Source organism: Carcharodon carcharias, chromosome 3 (assembly GCF_017639515.1).
Source record: "Carcharodon carcharias isolate sCarCar2 chromosome 3, sCarCar2.pri, whole genome shotgun sequence".
Taxonomy (NCBI): domain Eukaryota; kingdom Metazoa; phylum Chordata; class Chondrichthyes; order Lamniformes; family Lamnidae; genus Carcharodon; species Carcharodon carcharias.
Genome location: NC_054469.1, coordinates 159,932,309 through 159,948,843, shown reverse-complemented (window position 1 = coordinate 159,948,843; position 16,535 = coordinate 159,932,309). Strand labels below are relative to the sequence as shown.

Genomic DNA, 16,535 nt, shown 5'->3' with positions numbered 1-16,535 from the left:
GTCACATATCAGAAAGATGATTACATTTTTAATGCAGACAGATGTGCAGATGGCAATTTTAAAGGTCGGCATTTCACTTTGTCTGTGAGAGGCATAGATTATATAAGTAGGGAGGTCATGCTGGAGTTGTATAGAACCTTAGTGAAGCCACAACTGGAGTACTGTGTGCAGTTCTGGTTGCCAATTATAGGAAGGATGTGATTGCACTGGAGGAGATTCACCAGGATGTTGCCTGGGATGAAACATTTAAGTTATAAAGAGAGGTTGGATAGACTTGGGTTGTTTTCATTGGAGCAGAGAAGACTGAGGGGCGACCTCACATTGTACAAGATTATGAGGGCATGGACAGGGTGGATAGGGAGCAGCTGTTCCCCTTAGTTGAAGGGTCAGTCACGAGGGGACACAAGTTCAAGGTGAGGGGCAGGAGGTTTAGGGGAGATGTGAGGAAAACCTTTTTTACCCAAAGGGTGATGGTCTGGAATGCACTGCCTGGGAGGGTGGTGGAGGCTGGTTGCCTCACATCCTTTAAAAAGTGCCTGGATGAACACTTGACACATCATAACATTCAAGGCTATTGGCCAAGTGCTGGTAAATGGGATTAGGTAGGTAGATCAGGTGTTTCTCGTGTCGGTGCAGACACGATGGGCCGAAGGGCCTCTTCTGCACTGTGTGATTCTGTGAAATAAAACTGTACTCCACTACATTTTCTTCTGCAACATAAACTTTCTTCTGTTGTCTTTTTATGCTAGTATGTAATTACACTTTTTTTTGGAAAAGAAGTGGTAAAAAGCATTATCACTAAGACAGTATCCTATTCTGTTCACCAACATATTGGCACCTTATGCCATAACACTGCTATTGCTATAAAATTGCACATCCTCTGACCCTGAGAACAAAAGAGCATTCCTGCTTTATGCTTTCTTCAACAACGCCAGCAACTTGTATCTACACAGTGCCTCTATAAAATGTCCTAAGGCATTTCACAGGAGCATTATAAAACAAAATATGTTACCGAGCCACATAACGAGATATTAGGTCAGATGACAAAAAACTTGATCAAAGAGGTAGGTTTTAAGGAGAGGCAAAGAGGTACAGGCAGGGAATTCCAGAGCTTAGGGCCGAGACAATAAAGGGACGGTCTTTAGTGGAGTGATTAAAATCGAGGATCAAGAGGCCAAAATTAGCAGAGCACAGATACCTCGGACAGTTGTGAAAGTGGAGGAGGTTACAAAAAATGGAGAGATTCGAAAATAAAGATGCGAATTTTTAAATCAAGACGTTGATTGATTAGAAATAAATACAGGTCAGCAAGCACAGAGGTAATAGTAAACAGGATTAAGACACATGCAGCTGAGTTTTGAATGACCCCAAGTTTACAGAGGGTAGATTGTGGGGTCCAGCTAGGAGTAGCCAAGGTAATGAAGGCATGGATGAGTGTTTCAGTACCAGATGAACTGAGACAAGGGTGAAGTTGCGGGGATGTTATGTAGGTGGAAATTGTGATGGCATGAATTTGAGGTTGGAAGTTCATCTCTGGGTCAAATGTGACACCAATGTTATGAACAGACTAGTTTAATCTCAGACTGTTGTCAGAGCAAGGGATGGTGTCGGTAGCTAGGGACCAAAGTTTGGAAATGGAATTGGAAGCAATGGCTTCTGTCTTCCAATATTTAATTGGAGAAAACTTCTGCTCATTCAGTTCTGGATGTCAGATAAGCAGCCCGATCGTGGAGAAGTCAAGAGAGGTGATGGTGAGGTAGAGCTGAGTGTTGGCAGTGTACTTGTAAAACTTAACACTGTGCTTTTGGATGATGTGCTGAGGGACAGCATGTAAATATGAAAAAGGTGGCTGCCAATACATGGCTTTCTTTTTTTTATTCATTCACACGATGTGGGCTTCGTTAGCTGGGCAAGCATTTAATGCCCATCCCTAGTTGCCCTTGAGAAGATGGTGGTGAGCTGCCTTCTTGAAATGCTGCAGTCCATGTGGTGTAGGTACACCCACAGGAAGAGAGCTCCAGGATTTTGACCCAGTGACAGTGAAAGAACGGCGATATATTTCCAAGTCAGTTGAAGGGGAACTCCCAGGTGGTCTTGTTCCCAAGTGTCTGCAGCCCTTGTGCTTCTAGATGGCAGTGGTCATGGGTTTGGAAGGTACTGCCTGCTTTGGTGAACTCCTGCTGTGCATCTTGTAGATGGTACACACTGCTGCTACTGTGCATCGGTGGTGGAGGGAGTGAATGTTTGTGGATGTGGCACCAATCAATCAGGCTACTTTGTCCTGGACAGTGTCAAGCTTCTTGAATGTTGTTGGAACTGCACTCATCCAGGCAAGTGGAGAGCTTTCAATCACACACCTGACTTGTGCCTTGTAGATGGTGGACAGGTTTTGAGGAGTCAGGAGGTGAGTTACTCATCGCAGGATTCCTAGCCTCTGACCTGCTCTTGTTGCCATAGTATTTAAATGGCTAGTCCAGTTCAGTTTCTGGTCAATGGTAACTCCCAGGATGTTGATAATGGGGGATTCAGTGATACTAATGCCATTGAACGTCAAGGGATGATGGTTAAATTCTCTCTTGTTGGAGATGGTCATTGCCTGGCACTTGTGTGGCGCGAATGTTACTTGCTGCTTGTCAGCCCAAGCCTGGATATTGTTCAGGTCTTGCTGCATTTGGCCATGGACTTCTTCGGTATCTGAGGAGTCATGAATGGTGCTGAACATTGTGCAATTGTCAACGAATATCCCCACTTCTGACCTTATGATGAAAGGAAGGTCATTGATAAAACAGCTGAAGATGGTTAGGCCAAGGACACTACCCTGAGGAACTCCTGCAGTGATGTCCTGGAGCTGAGATGATTGACCTCCAGCAACCACAACCATCTTCCTTTGTGCTAGTTATGACTCTAACCATTGGAGAGTTTCCCCCCTGATTCCCATTGACTCCAGTTTTGCTAGGGCTCCTTGATGCCACACTTGGTCAAATGTGGCCTTGATATCAAGGGCAGTCACTCTCACCTAATCTCAGGGTTCAGCTCTTTTGCTCATGTTTGAACCAAGGCTGTAAAAAGGTCACAAGCTAAGTGGCCCTGGCGGAACCCAAACTGGGCGTCCGTGAGCAGGTTATTGCTAAGCATGTGCCCCATGATAGTACTGTTGATGACACCTTCCATTACTTTACTGATGATCGAGATTAGACTGATGTGGCGTTAATTGGCCGGATTGGATTTGTCCTGCTTTTTGTATACAGGACATACCTGGGCAATTTTCAACCTAGCCAGGTAGATGCCAGTGTTGTAGTTGTGCTGGAACATCTTGTGGCGGCAACTTCTGGAGCTTATGTCTTCAGTGCTATTGCTGGAATATTGTCAGACCCCATAGCCTTTGCATTATCCAGTGCCTTCAACTGTTTCTTAATATCACGTGGAGTGAATCAAATTCGCTGAAGACTGGCATCTGCGATGCTGGGAACCTCCGGAGGAGGTCTGGCTAAAGATTGTAGCAAATGCTTCAGCCTTATCTTTTGCACTGATGTGCTGAGCTCCCCCATCATTGAGGAAGGGGATATTTGTGGAGCCGCCTCCTCCAGTGAGTTGCTTAATTGTCCACCACCATTCACAGCTGGATGTGGCAGGACTGCAGAGCTTAGATCTGACCCGTTGGTTGTGGAATTGCTTAGCTCTGTGTATCACTTGCTGCCTATGCTGTTTATGCTTATGTAAGCAGTCCTGTGTTACAGCTTCACCATATTGACAGTACATTGTTAGGTATGCTTGGTGCTGCTCCTGGTATGTCCTCCTGCACTTTTCATTGATCCCCTGCCTTGGTGGTAATGGAAGAGTGAAGGATATTCCAGACCATGAGATTACAGATTGTGGTTGAGTACAGTTCTGCTGCTACTGATGGCCCACAGCACGTCATGGTTGCCCATTCTTCAGTTGCCAGATCTGTTAAAAGTCTATCCTATTTAGCATGGTGGTTGTGCCTCACAATACAATGGAGGGTATCCTCAATGGACTGGACGGACTTCGTCTCTACAAGGACTTCCCTCACCAGACTTTGAATGGCATGAGGCACCTGTGAGGGCCTTAACCTGTCACTGGAAGCTCCTCACTAATGGGAGGCCGGAGACCTCAATTGAAGATCCCATTGTTTCATTTTAATATTTTAACTCCACCGGGTCCAGCAGCAGATGAAGGACACACCAGTGATATATCCATACTGGAAAGCTCACAGGTTGCAATGCCACCAGAAGACATAGAATCAGTTCATTTCAGTGCATCCTGCACCAGCGCAGACATACACACATTGGAGGGTTCTGTTGTGCGTGTAAAATTGGTGGCACTTGCTGGTGAGCATTGTGCAGGTATGTAAGAGGAGGTAGCAGAGGTAGTGACAGCTTCGGCCACTTTCCCTTGGAGGATTGAGGAGAGGCCCAGTGATGCTCCGTTCAACGCTGATGGTGAACCTCGAGGATCATCAGCAAAGTGGCCTCCGGCTGATGCATAAAATCTGTCAATCTGTTGGTGTTTCCTGAGGCAGTGAAGTCCCATAAGAAAACAATTGACGAACTCATCCATGACACGAGTGGCTCCCTATCTCTGACATGGCATCCTCCATTGAGAGACTGATGACCCTGATGGAGACACACATGGAGCGTAACACCAAATTGATGCAGTAGCTGTAGGGTGACATCCAGAGCATGGCCTCATCCATAAGGTCAGTGGAGCAATGGTTGGTGAAGCTAGGAGCTCAACCACTCTAGATGACCACAGGAGGGAATGTGACGTCTCAAAGGAAAGAGGAGGGGTAGGCTTCAGGTAATGGGTGCTCCTCTCATGGTGTTTCTACAGCTAATGACACATCCTTAATCCCTTCAATAGTGACGTATATGCTGGATATTTCTCTGATGACTGAGGCAGTCCCTGCACAGATGCAAGTGGTCCCAAATATGCCAGACTCCAGTAAAGTTCAGGCACCCCGAAGACCGAGGCCAAGGACATCTAATGCAATGGAACAAGAAAGGCAAGAGCCTTTTCCACATCAACTCGAGTCACAGGAGGAGCACCTTATGGAAATTATTGTAAGCATATGCTGAAATGCATGGTCTAGAACTGGGGGTTCATTGGGTGATATTAATATGTTACATGTAAATTTGTGTGATGGTTTAATGAAAGAAAATGTTGTTGAACTGTGAACTGAAATGATTTGTTTATTTGCTTCAATACAACAGTTGACATTAGCCAGATGTTAAATACAACGAGGGTCTGGCCTGTAAAGACGAGGCACTCAATAATACCTGCTTTGATGATGGTCTTTGTGCATTGTAGTCATGGGCAGACATTGATGATGAAAGTCTCCAATGATAGGTCACAAGCCGGTGGCTCTGGGAGGGACATTTTTGGCACATTATCCCCCTCCGCATGTGTGCGCGTGTGTATCTTACTTGAATTAAAGGCAGCTGGTCTGAAGGTTTTGTTGTATCAGAAGATAAGCTAGATTTGAAATGTTAAATAGGTAAACATGGGGAATGTTTTAGAATGTAAGGTTTAAAGAGAACATTTGCATTTTTAAAGAAACCAGACTAGCTTGAATTCAAAAGAGGGGGTGAAATGTTACACCTAGTTAGGAGAAGTTAAGAAACAATGGGCTGAATTTTTCCGTCGGCGAGCAGAGGGCGGGGTCTGCTTGCCAACGTGAAAATGACTCGGGATGACGTTGGGGGAACCCCCTAAGTGCTGAGCCCCCGCCTCATCCCATCCCATTTAAATCTTCAGGAAGGCAGGGGCACAGCGCGATCAGCTTGAGGCCATTGACAGGATAATTGAAACAGTTAAAGGACCTGCCCATCCAACCTTAAGGTTGGCAGGTTGGCCAGGAGCCCTGGCGGGGAAGAGAGAAAACGTGAAAACTCATCCACCGACGGGCTGAGGTTTCATTTAGGTTTTTTAAAAATTTATTAAAGTTTTTGTGAAATTTATTAACATGTCCCATCTCGTGTGACATTGTCACATGAGGGGGACATGTTAAGGATTTTTTTATTTTTCTATTTTTAAAGTTTATGAAGCTGTCGGTGATCTCCCTGAGGCAGCACTTAGTCTCAGGGAGATGTGCGCTCTTTCGTGTGCATGCATGAAAGAGCGCACTCTCGCTTTTGGGGATTCCCTCCCACCCGCACAGGAAGCGCATAGCCCGACAGGCAAAAAGTTCAACCCAATGTGTTTATTTTTCCCAAGGATTACTGGTAAAATAGTACTATGATAGATTTTATTATTAGAGAGGTAAAGTACAAATACATAGGGGAGAATTTTCCCCCCCTTGGGGGAGTGGTGCGGGGGCGGGAGCGAACCTGATCGACGCCCCCAATCAGGTTTGCGCTGCCGTTTTACATGGGTGGGCCAATTAAGGCCCGCCCAGCGTGACGCGCACCTGGAAGCACTGAGCGCTTCCTGTGCGGGCGGGGCAGGGTTCCCTGAATCAGGGCCTGCACACACAAAAGAGCGCTGAAATCTCCCTTAGGCACAGAGGTGCCTTAGGGAGATTAGTTTAAGTTTTAAAAAGCTGAATAAAGGAAAGAAAAAATTTTAAAACATGTCCCCTCATGTGACAGTGTCACATGAGCTGGGACACGTCAATTAATATTCAAAAAAATTTCTATTCAATTTATAAACACTTCATGAAACCTCATCTCATCCGTGGATGAGGTTTCATGAAAAATGCGAAGACCGCCTGGGCTCTTTGCCTGCCCGTCACCCTTAAGGTTGGATGGGCAGCATTCTTAACTGCTTTAATTGATTTCTTAACGGCCTTTATTGGCCATTGACATTAAGGTGGGCGCACAGCCGACTCCGGCGCTCGCCCACCGAACAAATATCACAATGAAATCAAGACGCATGCCCGACGTCATCGCGCATTATTTTATGCGTCGGCAAGTGGATCCTGCCCCCGCTCGCTGACCCAAAAATTCTGCCCAATTTACATTCAAAGGGGAAAACATGAATAAAGGAGTGAAGGTTGTGTATAAGAGCAGACATCCTAAGACTTAACATAAGTGTGAAAAGTCTCCAGCAGCTAAGCCTCAAGCTGCTGTCTACAAGGAACTGAAGCTGAGAAAAACTTACCTTAAATTTGACTGTCCAGGGTATTGTGTGTTACTTTGCTTGGGTCTTTTAAAATATATGCATCTCACTGTTGTCTTAACAGGGATGTAACCGGGGTTTAGATTATTTGGGGATTTAGAAGTTATCATGGTAGCAATTTGTAGATCTCGATATATGCTTAAAATAATTTCTTCTACTAATAAATGTTTAATTTAGTTTTGTGAGAAACCTATAAGACTTGATGGCCAAAGCATGCATCTTGAAATAAGTACAAATTGCAAATAGTTGTGGCAGCTGCTTCAAGTTTCACTCTGGGATTTGGGCAGTTTGGCATTTACCATCCGCCTGCCATAATGTTTGTGCTCAAGTGAAATGATCAGAGAGTCACAAATCTCCCAGCTATGTTTGTCAGCCTCCTGTTGCCTGGGCTCCCCCGGAACCAAGTTTATTGAGTGGCACCTCTTAAGGAGCCTCATGATCTTCCTCTTCCTCTGAGGATGTGGATCACTCATTGTCTTCCTCTTGCTCTAACACTACTCCCCTCCTCTCTAGAACACCAGGTTGTGCATTATGCAGCAGTTGATAATGATGCAGGATAATCTTGAGGGTGCTTATTGCAGGGTTCCCTCAGATCTATCGAAACTTTATCTTCAAGAGGCTAATGGCTTGCTCGATGGTTGTCGCTGTAGTCATATGGCAGTGAATACATTTGTCTTCTGTCTGCGTGTTGGGTTATGTACAGGTATCGGAAGCCATGACTTCAGTGGATACCCTTTGTCCCCCAGGATCCAGCCAGGAAGGTGCTCAGAAGGCTTCAAGCACTGAGACAATTGGGACTGCCTAAAGTTGTTTGAGTTATGGCAGCTTCCTAGAAATCTCGTGCACACTTGCAATAAGCGTTTGCAGTGATCACAGATGAGGGAAGGAGGCAAAGAAGGCAACATGGAGGGAGGAGAGGAGGCCATCACTGAGCAGGCTGGATATCAGGGCATGATGAGAGGGCTATTCCAGTGAGGGAGTCGCCCTCACTAGTCCAGTGAAGCTCAGTGCAAACTGGTGGAACAGCACCTCACCTTCTGATTAGGCATTTTGCAGCCTTCCAGACTTAACATTGAGTTCAACAACTTCAGATCATGAGCTCTGTCCTCCATCCTCATCCCTTTTCTTATCCTCTTTTTTCAATATTCACTTTTATTTTTGAATTTTTATTTTTTTCATATTTTTATTATTATTATTATTTAATTCATTTTCATTTTTATTCATTGTTTTATCCCCATCTTTTAGCCTATTTTTGATCTTTTTTCCCATGCCATCCCCTCCCCCCAGCCGACCCCCACTAGGACTATCTGTCACTTGCTCATGTTGTTCTTTCCAGAGTGCTTACTCTGGTCTGGCTATTATCACATTCTGCTTTCTACTCTTAACGTCACCATTAGCACCTCCTTTAGCCAGTACCACCACCATCAACATCCCTCTTCTTTTCATAAGACCATAAGACATAGAAGCAGAAATTAGGCCATTTGGTCCATCAAGTCTGCTCCGCCATTCAATCATGGCTGATAAGTTTCTCAACCCTATTCTCCTGCCTTCTCCTCGTAACCTTTGATCCCCATACCAATCAAGAACCTATTTATCTCCGTCTTAAATACACTCAATGGCCTGGCCTCCACAGCCTTCTGTGGCAATGAATTCCATAGATTCACCACTCTCTGGCTAAAGAAGTTTCTTCTCATCTCTGTTCTAAAAGGTCTTCCCTTTACTCTGAGGCTGTGCCCTCGGGTCCTAGTCTCTCCTACAAATGGAAACATCTTCCCCAGGTCCACTCCAGGCCTTTCAGTATTCTGTAAGTTTCAATCAGATCTCCCCTCATCCTTCTAAACTCCATCAAGTATAGACCCAGAGTCCTCAAACGTTCCTCATATGTTAAGCCTTTAATTCCTGCGATTTTCTGCCATTTCCCCTTGATTTTTTCACTCACGCCTGTTACTACTTTTGGTTTCAATAGCCTTTTTACTATTGGAAGAGTAGTTTATGTGCAGCATGACATTAGTCTTTGGACTGGACTACTTTCCATGCCTTCAGTCGGTGTGTTCTGATTTGCTCAATCTCTTGATAATTCCTTTGGCGATTTTCACTGCCGCCTCAGCCTTTCCATTTGACTGGGGATAGTGCAAAGATGATGTGTAGTATTTAATTTCCCAATCCTTTGTGAAGCAGCTGAATTCTTCATTCGTGAACTGAGGGCTATTGTCACTCATCACAATGTCTGGAATGCCATAACAATCTTTGGCAATCTCTCCTTTGCCTCCACTTATCGCTGGCCTTCTATCCAGCTTCACCTGCTCCACCCCCTTAATCAGTATAAATTTCACCACATTTTTACTTCTCTTAGCTGTGAAGAAGAGTCATATAGACTCGAAATGTTAACTCTGTCTTTCTTTCTACAGATGCTGTCAGACCTGCTGAGTTTTTCCAGCATTTTTTTTTTGTTTTTGTTTCAGATTTCCAGCATCCGCAGTATTTTGCCTTTGTCATGACGAGAGGGCGTTGTGATCAGAAGATTTGGTTAAGGGTTCAGTTTAAGTAAATCTGCTCACAAGGAATCGTAAAAAGCACTTACTTATTTGATCTAGATACTCCTGTCTCTATTTAGCTTCTGGCATTCCTTCTGTGGCAGTTCCCACTGTTTTGCTATTACATTTAAATCAGGATCCCAAATGTAACATCAGCAAAAACTTTTGGAAATTCTAGACAAAAGCATAGACATTAATCTTCAGCCAAAGTTAAGGTAGCCATTCAGGAAATCTCACAAAAATCCTCCTGGCGTTAATATATTTTAACTGAACTGGGAATGGAGATGGTTTTTAATTCACTTTGGACTACAGTTTTACTGTTGCCAAATTCCCAGCATCAGTATCGCAGGAACCACCATAGGCAAGCAACTTAACTAAACCAGCCACATGAATACTGCTACAAAAGCAGGTCAGAGGCTGGCTATACTGCAGTAAGTAACTCACCTCCTGACTCACAAAAGACAGTCCATCATACACAAGGCACAAGTCAAGAATGTGATGGAGATTGCTTGACTTGCTTGGAAGTGTGCAGCACCAACAACACTGATGAAGCTCGACACGATCTAGGGCAAAGCATCTGGCTTGATTGGCATCTCACCCACCACATTAGACTTTCAGTCTCCCCACTACTAATGCACTGTCTCTCCATTGAGTATCCACAGGGCGCTCCATAGAGTAGTATTGGTCTAGCTAAAATCATGCTTGCACTTCTTAATCATATTCAAAAAGAGTGGCGCTGATGCGTTCTTTAAATGAATGCAGCATGGAACTTTCTCTATGTCCAATGATGGTGGTTGTGTAACTTTGAACATGGAGAGAATAAAATCCTTTTTAGGTCATGAATAACTGAAAATTATAAACAAAAGCCTGAATGACAATATGAATACTGTTAAGACAAAAGCAAAATACTGCAGATGCTAGAAATATGAAATAAAAATAGAAAAGGCTAGAAAAACTCAGCAGGTCTGGCAGCATCTGTGCAGAGACCGTATGACTCCTTCAGAGCGTACCTCTCTGGACCCAAGGAAAGGTAGAATTTCTATTGTATTGAGTTGGCATCTCATTTTGATATTATTGGTTTATGGGGAAAGTGAAATAATTGAACCTGCTAAATAATGCAGCTGTGACAAACTGCTGAGTAGTGCTTAAAGCTAGTCCGGGATGAGTCCAACAAATAGAGTTTGAAGGCCACATGTCTTTGATGATACTAAACAGATATTACATGTTGTCTGGAGAATTTACTAAAGGAGATGATACAAATCTGTCACTTTGTCCCTACTAAACCTCAGCCTCCTTATGCACATCTTCATCATCATCATCAGATAGTTTTGCCTGTTAAGATAGATTTGCTTCAGTGGCAAGGCTTGATGGCTCAGATTTTGTGCTACCTGACATCATGGTCAGCCTTTTCCTACACTCGCAGCTCTCCCTCTGCCAAATCCAATGCTGAGAGGCATTGAAAGCAGTTCCCACAGTGTGCAGACTCAAGAATATGGACAGAAAATTTGCAGCACCCTCCTTTAGAATTTACAAATTAGTGTTCCGAGCAAAAGGTTCCATACACTAGAAATGCCTATCAGAAACATTGCTACAGAAGTCATGACACCCCACTTGATTCTTCTATCTGTGAAGTTTAATGCTGAAGCTCTGTGTCATAAGTGCTAATTTGTAAAAAAAAATCTACCTGAAAGATATCAATTTGTCCACCTCATCCTCGCCTGCAACATCTATTGCATTTAAAGGAACAGAATGTATTACTAATTGGTAGTGATATGTGTAGGCTTAACACTTACAGTAATTTCTAGGCTAATAGGCTATTGTGCTTTTAGGAGGTCAACAGCTCAGGCAATGTTAGAAAATACTGAAAGGTCTACATATTTTTATTTGGTTTAGTAATTGGAAGAAAGCAGAAAATGAACCATTCTGTAGTATACAAGCAATTGCACTGAAAATAGTTTAACATCATTATCGCTTTGTATACATGTGTATGAATTGAACTTAGGTATGACACTTCTATTGGCACTTTGACACCATTGGAAGAAATTTCAGTTTTGCATTGGCACAAAGTGGTGGTATAATTTGGTCAGCAATATGATTCTTGAGTGTACAGAAGTGGCAGAGAGAGACGACAAGTAAAAGAAAAACCTGCAAATTCTGGAAAATTTCTGTATACACATTAAGCCATATGAAATCATGGGCAGAATTTAATGACCCCCAGCAGCGAGCTTGGAGGCAGGGGGTCATTTAATTGGGTGTGAGGATGGGGCGTGGGACCCAATTGCCTTCCTGCTTCTGCCTGATTAAGTCTGGAGCAGGAAGGCTCGTGGAGGACCTTTCTGCCGGGACGCTAATTGAGGTCTTTTATAGGCAATCGATGCCCACTTAAGGGCCTCATCCCAACATGGCTGGTGGGGGTTAGGGGGTGTTCTCCATGCAGTGAGGCCATAAAAAGCAGACCACATTGGGTTTACTTGCAGTATTCTAGGGTGAGGAGGGTCCCTCGTTCAAAGGCACACAGTGCCTGATCGGGGGACCCGGCATTGGGAAGGGGGAGCTAGCTAAGAGTCACCCCCCCTCCCTATTTTCTGACCCCCTCCACTAATCCCAACCAGAAATCCTCTCCCTGTGATATCCATCCCATCCTCATTCACATGTGGGCTGGGTCCCTCGGTGATCCTAGGCTTCTGCTGTCGCCTTACCAGCAGCAGCCACCATTTCCTGTGGTGCTGATAGGCAATGGAGAGTTGATGGCCTTTGATTGGTTGGCAACTCTAGGGGGAGGGATATCTGCCCCCGGGGCCCCAAATCCCAGGGAAGGCCCGATAGTGTCTAGCAAAGCGCCTGAGGGGCAGGGTTCCTAGACATCAGGCAGGGCCTCCAATGCCAACATTAAATTCCACCCCTTATGTCAGTACTTCAGCTGTAACCCTTTGTCAGAACTGAAATGGAAAAAATAAGCCAACACTTTAGCGGAAAAAGGGTGGGGAAGATACAACAGGCAGTGCAATCACAAAGAAGAAGTTAATGGGTTTAATGACCTGCAAACTGCAGGAAAAATAGAAAACTGTTTTAAGGATCATGTTGAAGAGAGAATGAAAAGTCATTGACAAAGAATTTGCTGATGGAAACACCATGTGTACAGCCTTCTTTTTAATTCATTCATGGGATGTGGGTATCCCTGGCTAGGCCAGCATTAATTGCCCATCCCTAATTAATCTTGAGAAGGTGGTGGTGAGCTGCCTTCTTGAACCACTGCAGTCCATGTGGTGTAAGTGCACCCACAGTGCTGATAGGGAGTGAGTTCCAGGATTTTGACCCAGCAACAGTAAAGGAACGGCGATATATTTCCAAGTCAGGATGGTGAATGGCTTAGAGGGGAACTTCCAGGTGGTGGTGTTCCCATGTGTCTGCTGTCCTTGTCTGTCTAGATGGCAGCAGTCGTTGGTTTGTAAGGTGCTGTCTAAGGAGCCTTGGTGAGTTCCTGCAGTACAACTTATAGATGGTACACACTGCTACTACTGTGCGTAGGTGGTGGAGACAGTGAAGGCTTATGGATGGGGTGCTGATCAAGTGGGTTACTTTGTCCTGAATGGTGTCAAGCTTCTTGAGTGTTGTTGGAGCTGCACTCATCCAGGCAAGTGGAGAGTATTCCGTCACACTCCTGACCTGTGCCTTGTAGATGGTGGACAAGCTTTGGGGAGCCAGGAGGTGAGTTACACGCTGCAGGATTCCTAGCCTCTGTCCTGCTCTTGTAACACAGTTTTTATTTATATGGCTAATCCTGTTCAGTTTCTGGTCAATGGTAACTTCCAGGGGGTTGATAGTGGGGGATTCTGCAATGATAATGCCATTGAATGTCAAGGGGCAATGGTTAGATTCTCCCTGGTTGGAGATGGTCATTGCCTGGCACTTGTGTGATACAAATGTTACTTGCCATTTGTCAGCCCAGACTTGGATATTGTCCAGATCTTGCTGCATTTAGACATGGATTGCTTCAGTATCTGAGGAGTCATGAATGGTGTTGAACATTGTGCAATCATCAGTGATCATCCTGACTTCTGATCTTATGATGGAAGGAAGGTCATTGATGAAGCAGCTGAAGATGGTTGGACATTACCCTGAGGAACACCTGCAGTAACCCACACCATTATTAATGTTCAAATCAGCTAGCAACCTGTGGTAAGGAAGAGATAATCTGTGAAAATGGCATTTTGCTCTTAACCTCCCATGACAGTCACAAAGTTGATTATTAATCTCACTGCAGACAATTGTCTAGCAACTAACGACGTAAGTACAATTTTAACAATGTGATAATTGTTAATGATTGCCAATCATTTCTCCTGACCAGGAAGTGAATAATTAAAAGCCTAAAGTTTTATTCCTTCAGATTGTGAATTATTATTTGAAATTTGAAAAATGTCAACTTTTAAATTTGTACAATTTTCTTTGTTTTTTTCTCCCTTATAATCCAATCTTTTGCTCTCTTTCTCTTTCTTTACAGGATTTGACATGGAATTAATCCACATTAATTCACACCTCCACACATTCTCTGTCCTTCTATTTTTCAATCTTTAATCTCATTGGCTAAAGAGATACACTCTCTGCCCCACCATTTGCCAAGATCCAAGATGCCTCATGCCCTTAGAACCATAGAAAAGTTACAGCACAGAAGGAAGCCATTTGGCCCATCGTGTCCATGCCAGCCCGAGAACACCCAGGTGCCCTTTCTAATCCCACCTTCCTGCACCCGGCCCATAGCCCTGCAGTTTACAGCACTTAAGGTGCAGATCCAGGCACTTTTTAAAAGTTAGAGTTTCTGCCTTTACCACCAATTGGGCAGCGAATTCCAGACGCCCATTACCCTCTACATAAAAAAATGTTCTTCCTCATGTCCCCCCTACACTTTCTGCCCCTTATCTTGAATCTATGTCCCCTGGTTCTAGAATTCTCCACCCTGGGAAACAATTTTATCCTCTCCACTATCTATTCTCCTCAAAATTTTGTACACCTCAATCAAGTCATCTCTCAGCCTTCTTTGTTCTAAGGAAAATAACCCCAACCTATCCAATCTCTCCTCGTAGCTACACTTTTCTAACCCTGGCAACATTCTTGTAAACCTCCTCTGCACTCTCTCTCCAGAGCTATTACATCCTTCCTGTAATGTGGTGACCAGAACTGCACACATTACTCCAGTTGTGGCCTTACCAATGTTTTATACAGTTCCAACATTATATTCTTACTTTTATATTCTATACTTCTGCCAATTAAGGAGAGCATTCCATATGCCTTCTTTACAACCTTGTCTACTTGAACTGTTGCCTTCAGGGATCTGTGTACTTGTACACCAAGATCTGTCACTTCATCTACCCCTCTTAATATATTCCCATTTATTTTGTAATCCCTGTAACTGTTTGACCTCCCTAAATAACCTCCCTTCTCATGCTGTAATCAGCCTTGCACTTCCGGAAATTTTGTGGTCAAAAGATTTCAAAGCCGAAACATATGCAATGCAATTTGACTGATATGGCATTACTGTAAGATGTCCGACTCCAGAACAATCTTGGCCATTAATTAAACAAAATATGCAAATAGCTAAAATGGAGCAAAGGCATGAGATTGGTGAACAGAAAAGAAAAGATGGGAACATTATAGGAGATTGAAAAAGATTGGGCAGAATTTTAGACGCAGGAGGTTTGAAATGAAAATAGAATTGGTGAGAATATAAAGAGGATCTGCCATTTTCAAAAAGTGATCAGACAGGTCAACACAATGGGCACACCACAACTGCCACCCCACCCCCACCACTGCCACTTCTCAGGCAAAACTAAGAACTACCAAATAACCTACAATTGAAATTACAACTCACCTCACTCTCCCTGGATGTCAGCAACCCCACCCATACCTATGATCAGATCAGAGGACTGCCAGAAGAATTACCCAGAAGAAAGATGTAATTGTGGTTCTGTTAAGATTGGTTGAAACGGTATTGGAGGCCAAAACCAGAGCAAGAGTGAGATGACACATTAAAGCAGCAGGCTACAAGGAGATCAGGGTGACACATGTATGACATTCAGAAAAGTAATCTTCCAAACTGTAGTTGCTCTCCCCAGTGTAGAGTTGCTGCAAATTGAGCTGCAAGTACAAGATACTAGGTAAGGGGAAGCATAAGTGAATGGCTGTCTCACAGGAAAAGAGTGTTTAAGTCCATGGGAAATGGTGTGGGCACAGGTGAATAAGCGGGTTTTGCTCTACCATTACAACACTCAGGAAGCAGAGTTCTGAGCATGCATCTAACTGCACATGTTATGTCACAAAGTCCGATATGGGATGCAGTCAGCAGTCTAACTTGGATCAGCCAGCCTATATATTACTGCACTCTTAAATTTCTCTAGATTTTTCCATTAATAGGCAGAGCATGCTGTAGTGCTACTTTACTAATTTGATTTGCAATGAAATTCAAATGTTTCAAATATTTATGTTTTTACAGTATACTGTATGCTGACATTGTGGGTTTCACACGTCTGGCCAGTGAGTGTTCACCTGGGGAGCTTGTGCACACACTCAATGAGCTATTTGGCAAGTTTGATCAAATTGCAAAGGTAAGGAGCTCATACCCTGACAAGCAGGGCTCTACTGTGAATCTGAGTCCTTGAAAGTTACATGCATTATCATGCATTGGCATTGACAAGTGACTTTTACCCTTGGCTTTATTCAGGAAAATGATTGTATGAGAATCAAGATTTTAGGGGACTGCTACTACTGTGTTTCCGGTTTACCAATATCCCTACCAAATCATGCCAAAAACTGTGTCAAAATGGGGTTGGACATGTGCGAAGCCATAAAGTAAGTTACAGCTAAGCTCTT

At 43.8% G+C, this 16,535-nt stretch overlaps 1 protein-coding gene across 1 annotated transcript in view; it reads left to right on the top strand.

Moving 5' to 3' along the window:
• The window catches only part of LOC121276246 (adenylate cyclase type 2-like), a 504,535-nt gene that overhangs the window by 267,910 nt on the left and 220,090 nt on the right, over positions 1-16,535 (top strand). Inside the window, exons 6-7 of the mRNA XM_041184445.1 lie at positions 16,159-16,270; positions 16,387-16,514. Of these exons, the coding sequence (XP_041040379.1) occupies positions 16,159-16,270; positions 16,387-16,514 (240 nt within the window). The remainder of the gene's footprint in view (positions 1-16,158; positions 16,271-16,386; positions 16,515-16,535) is intronic.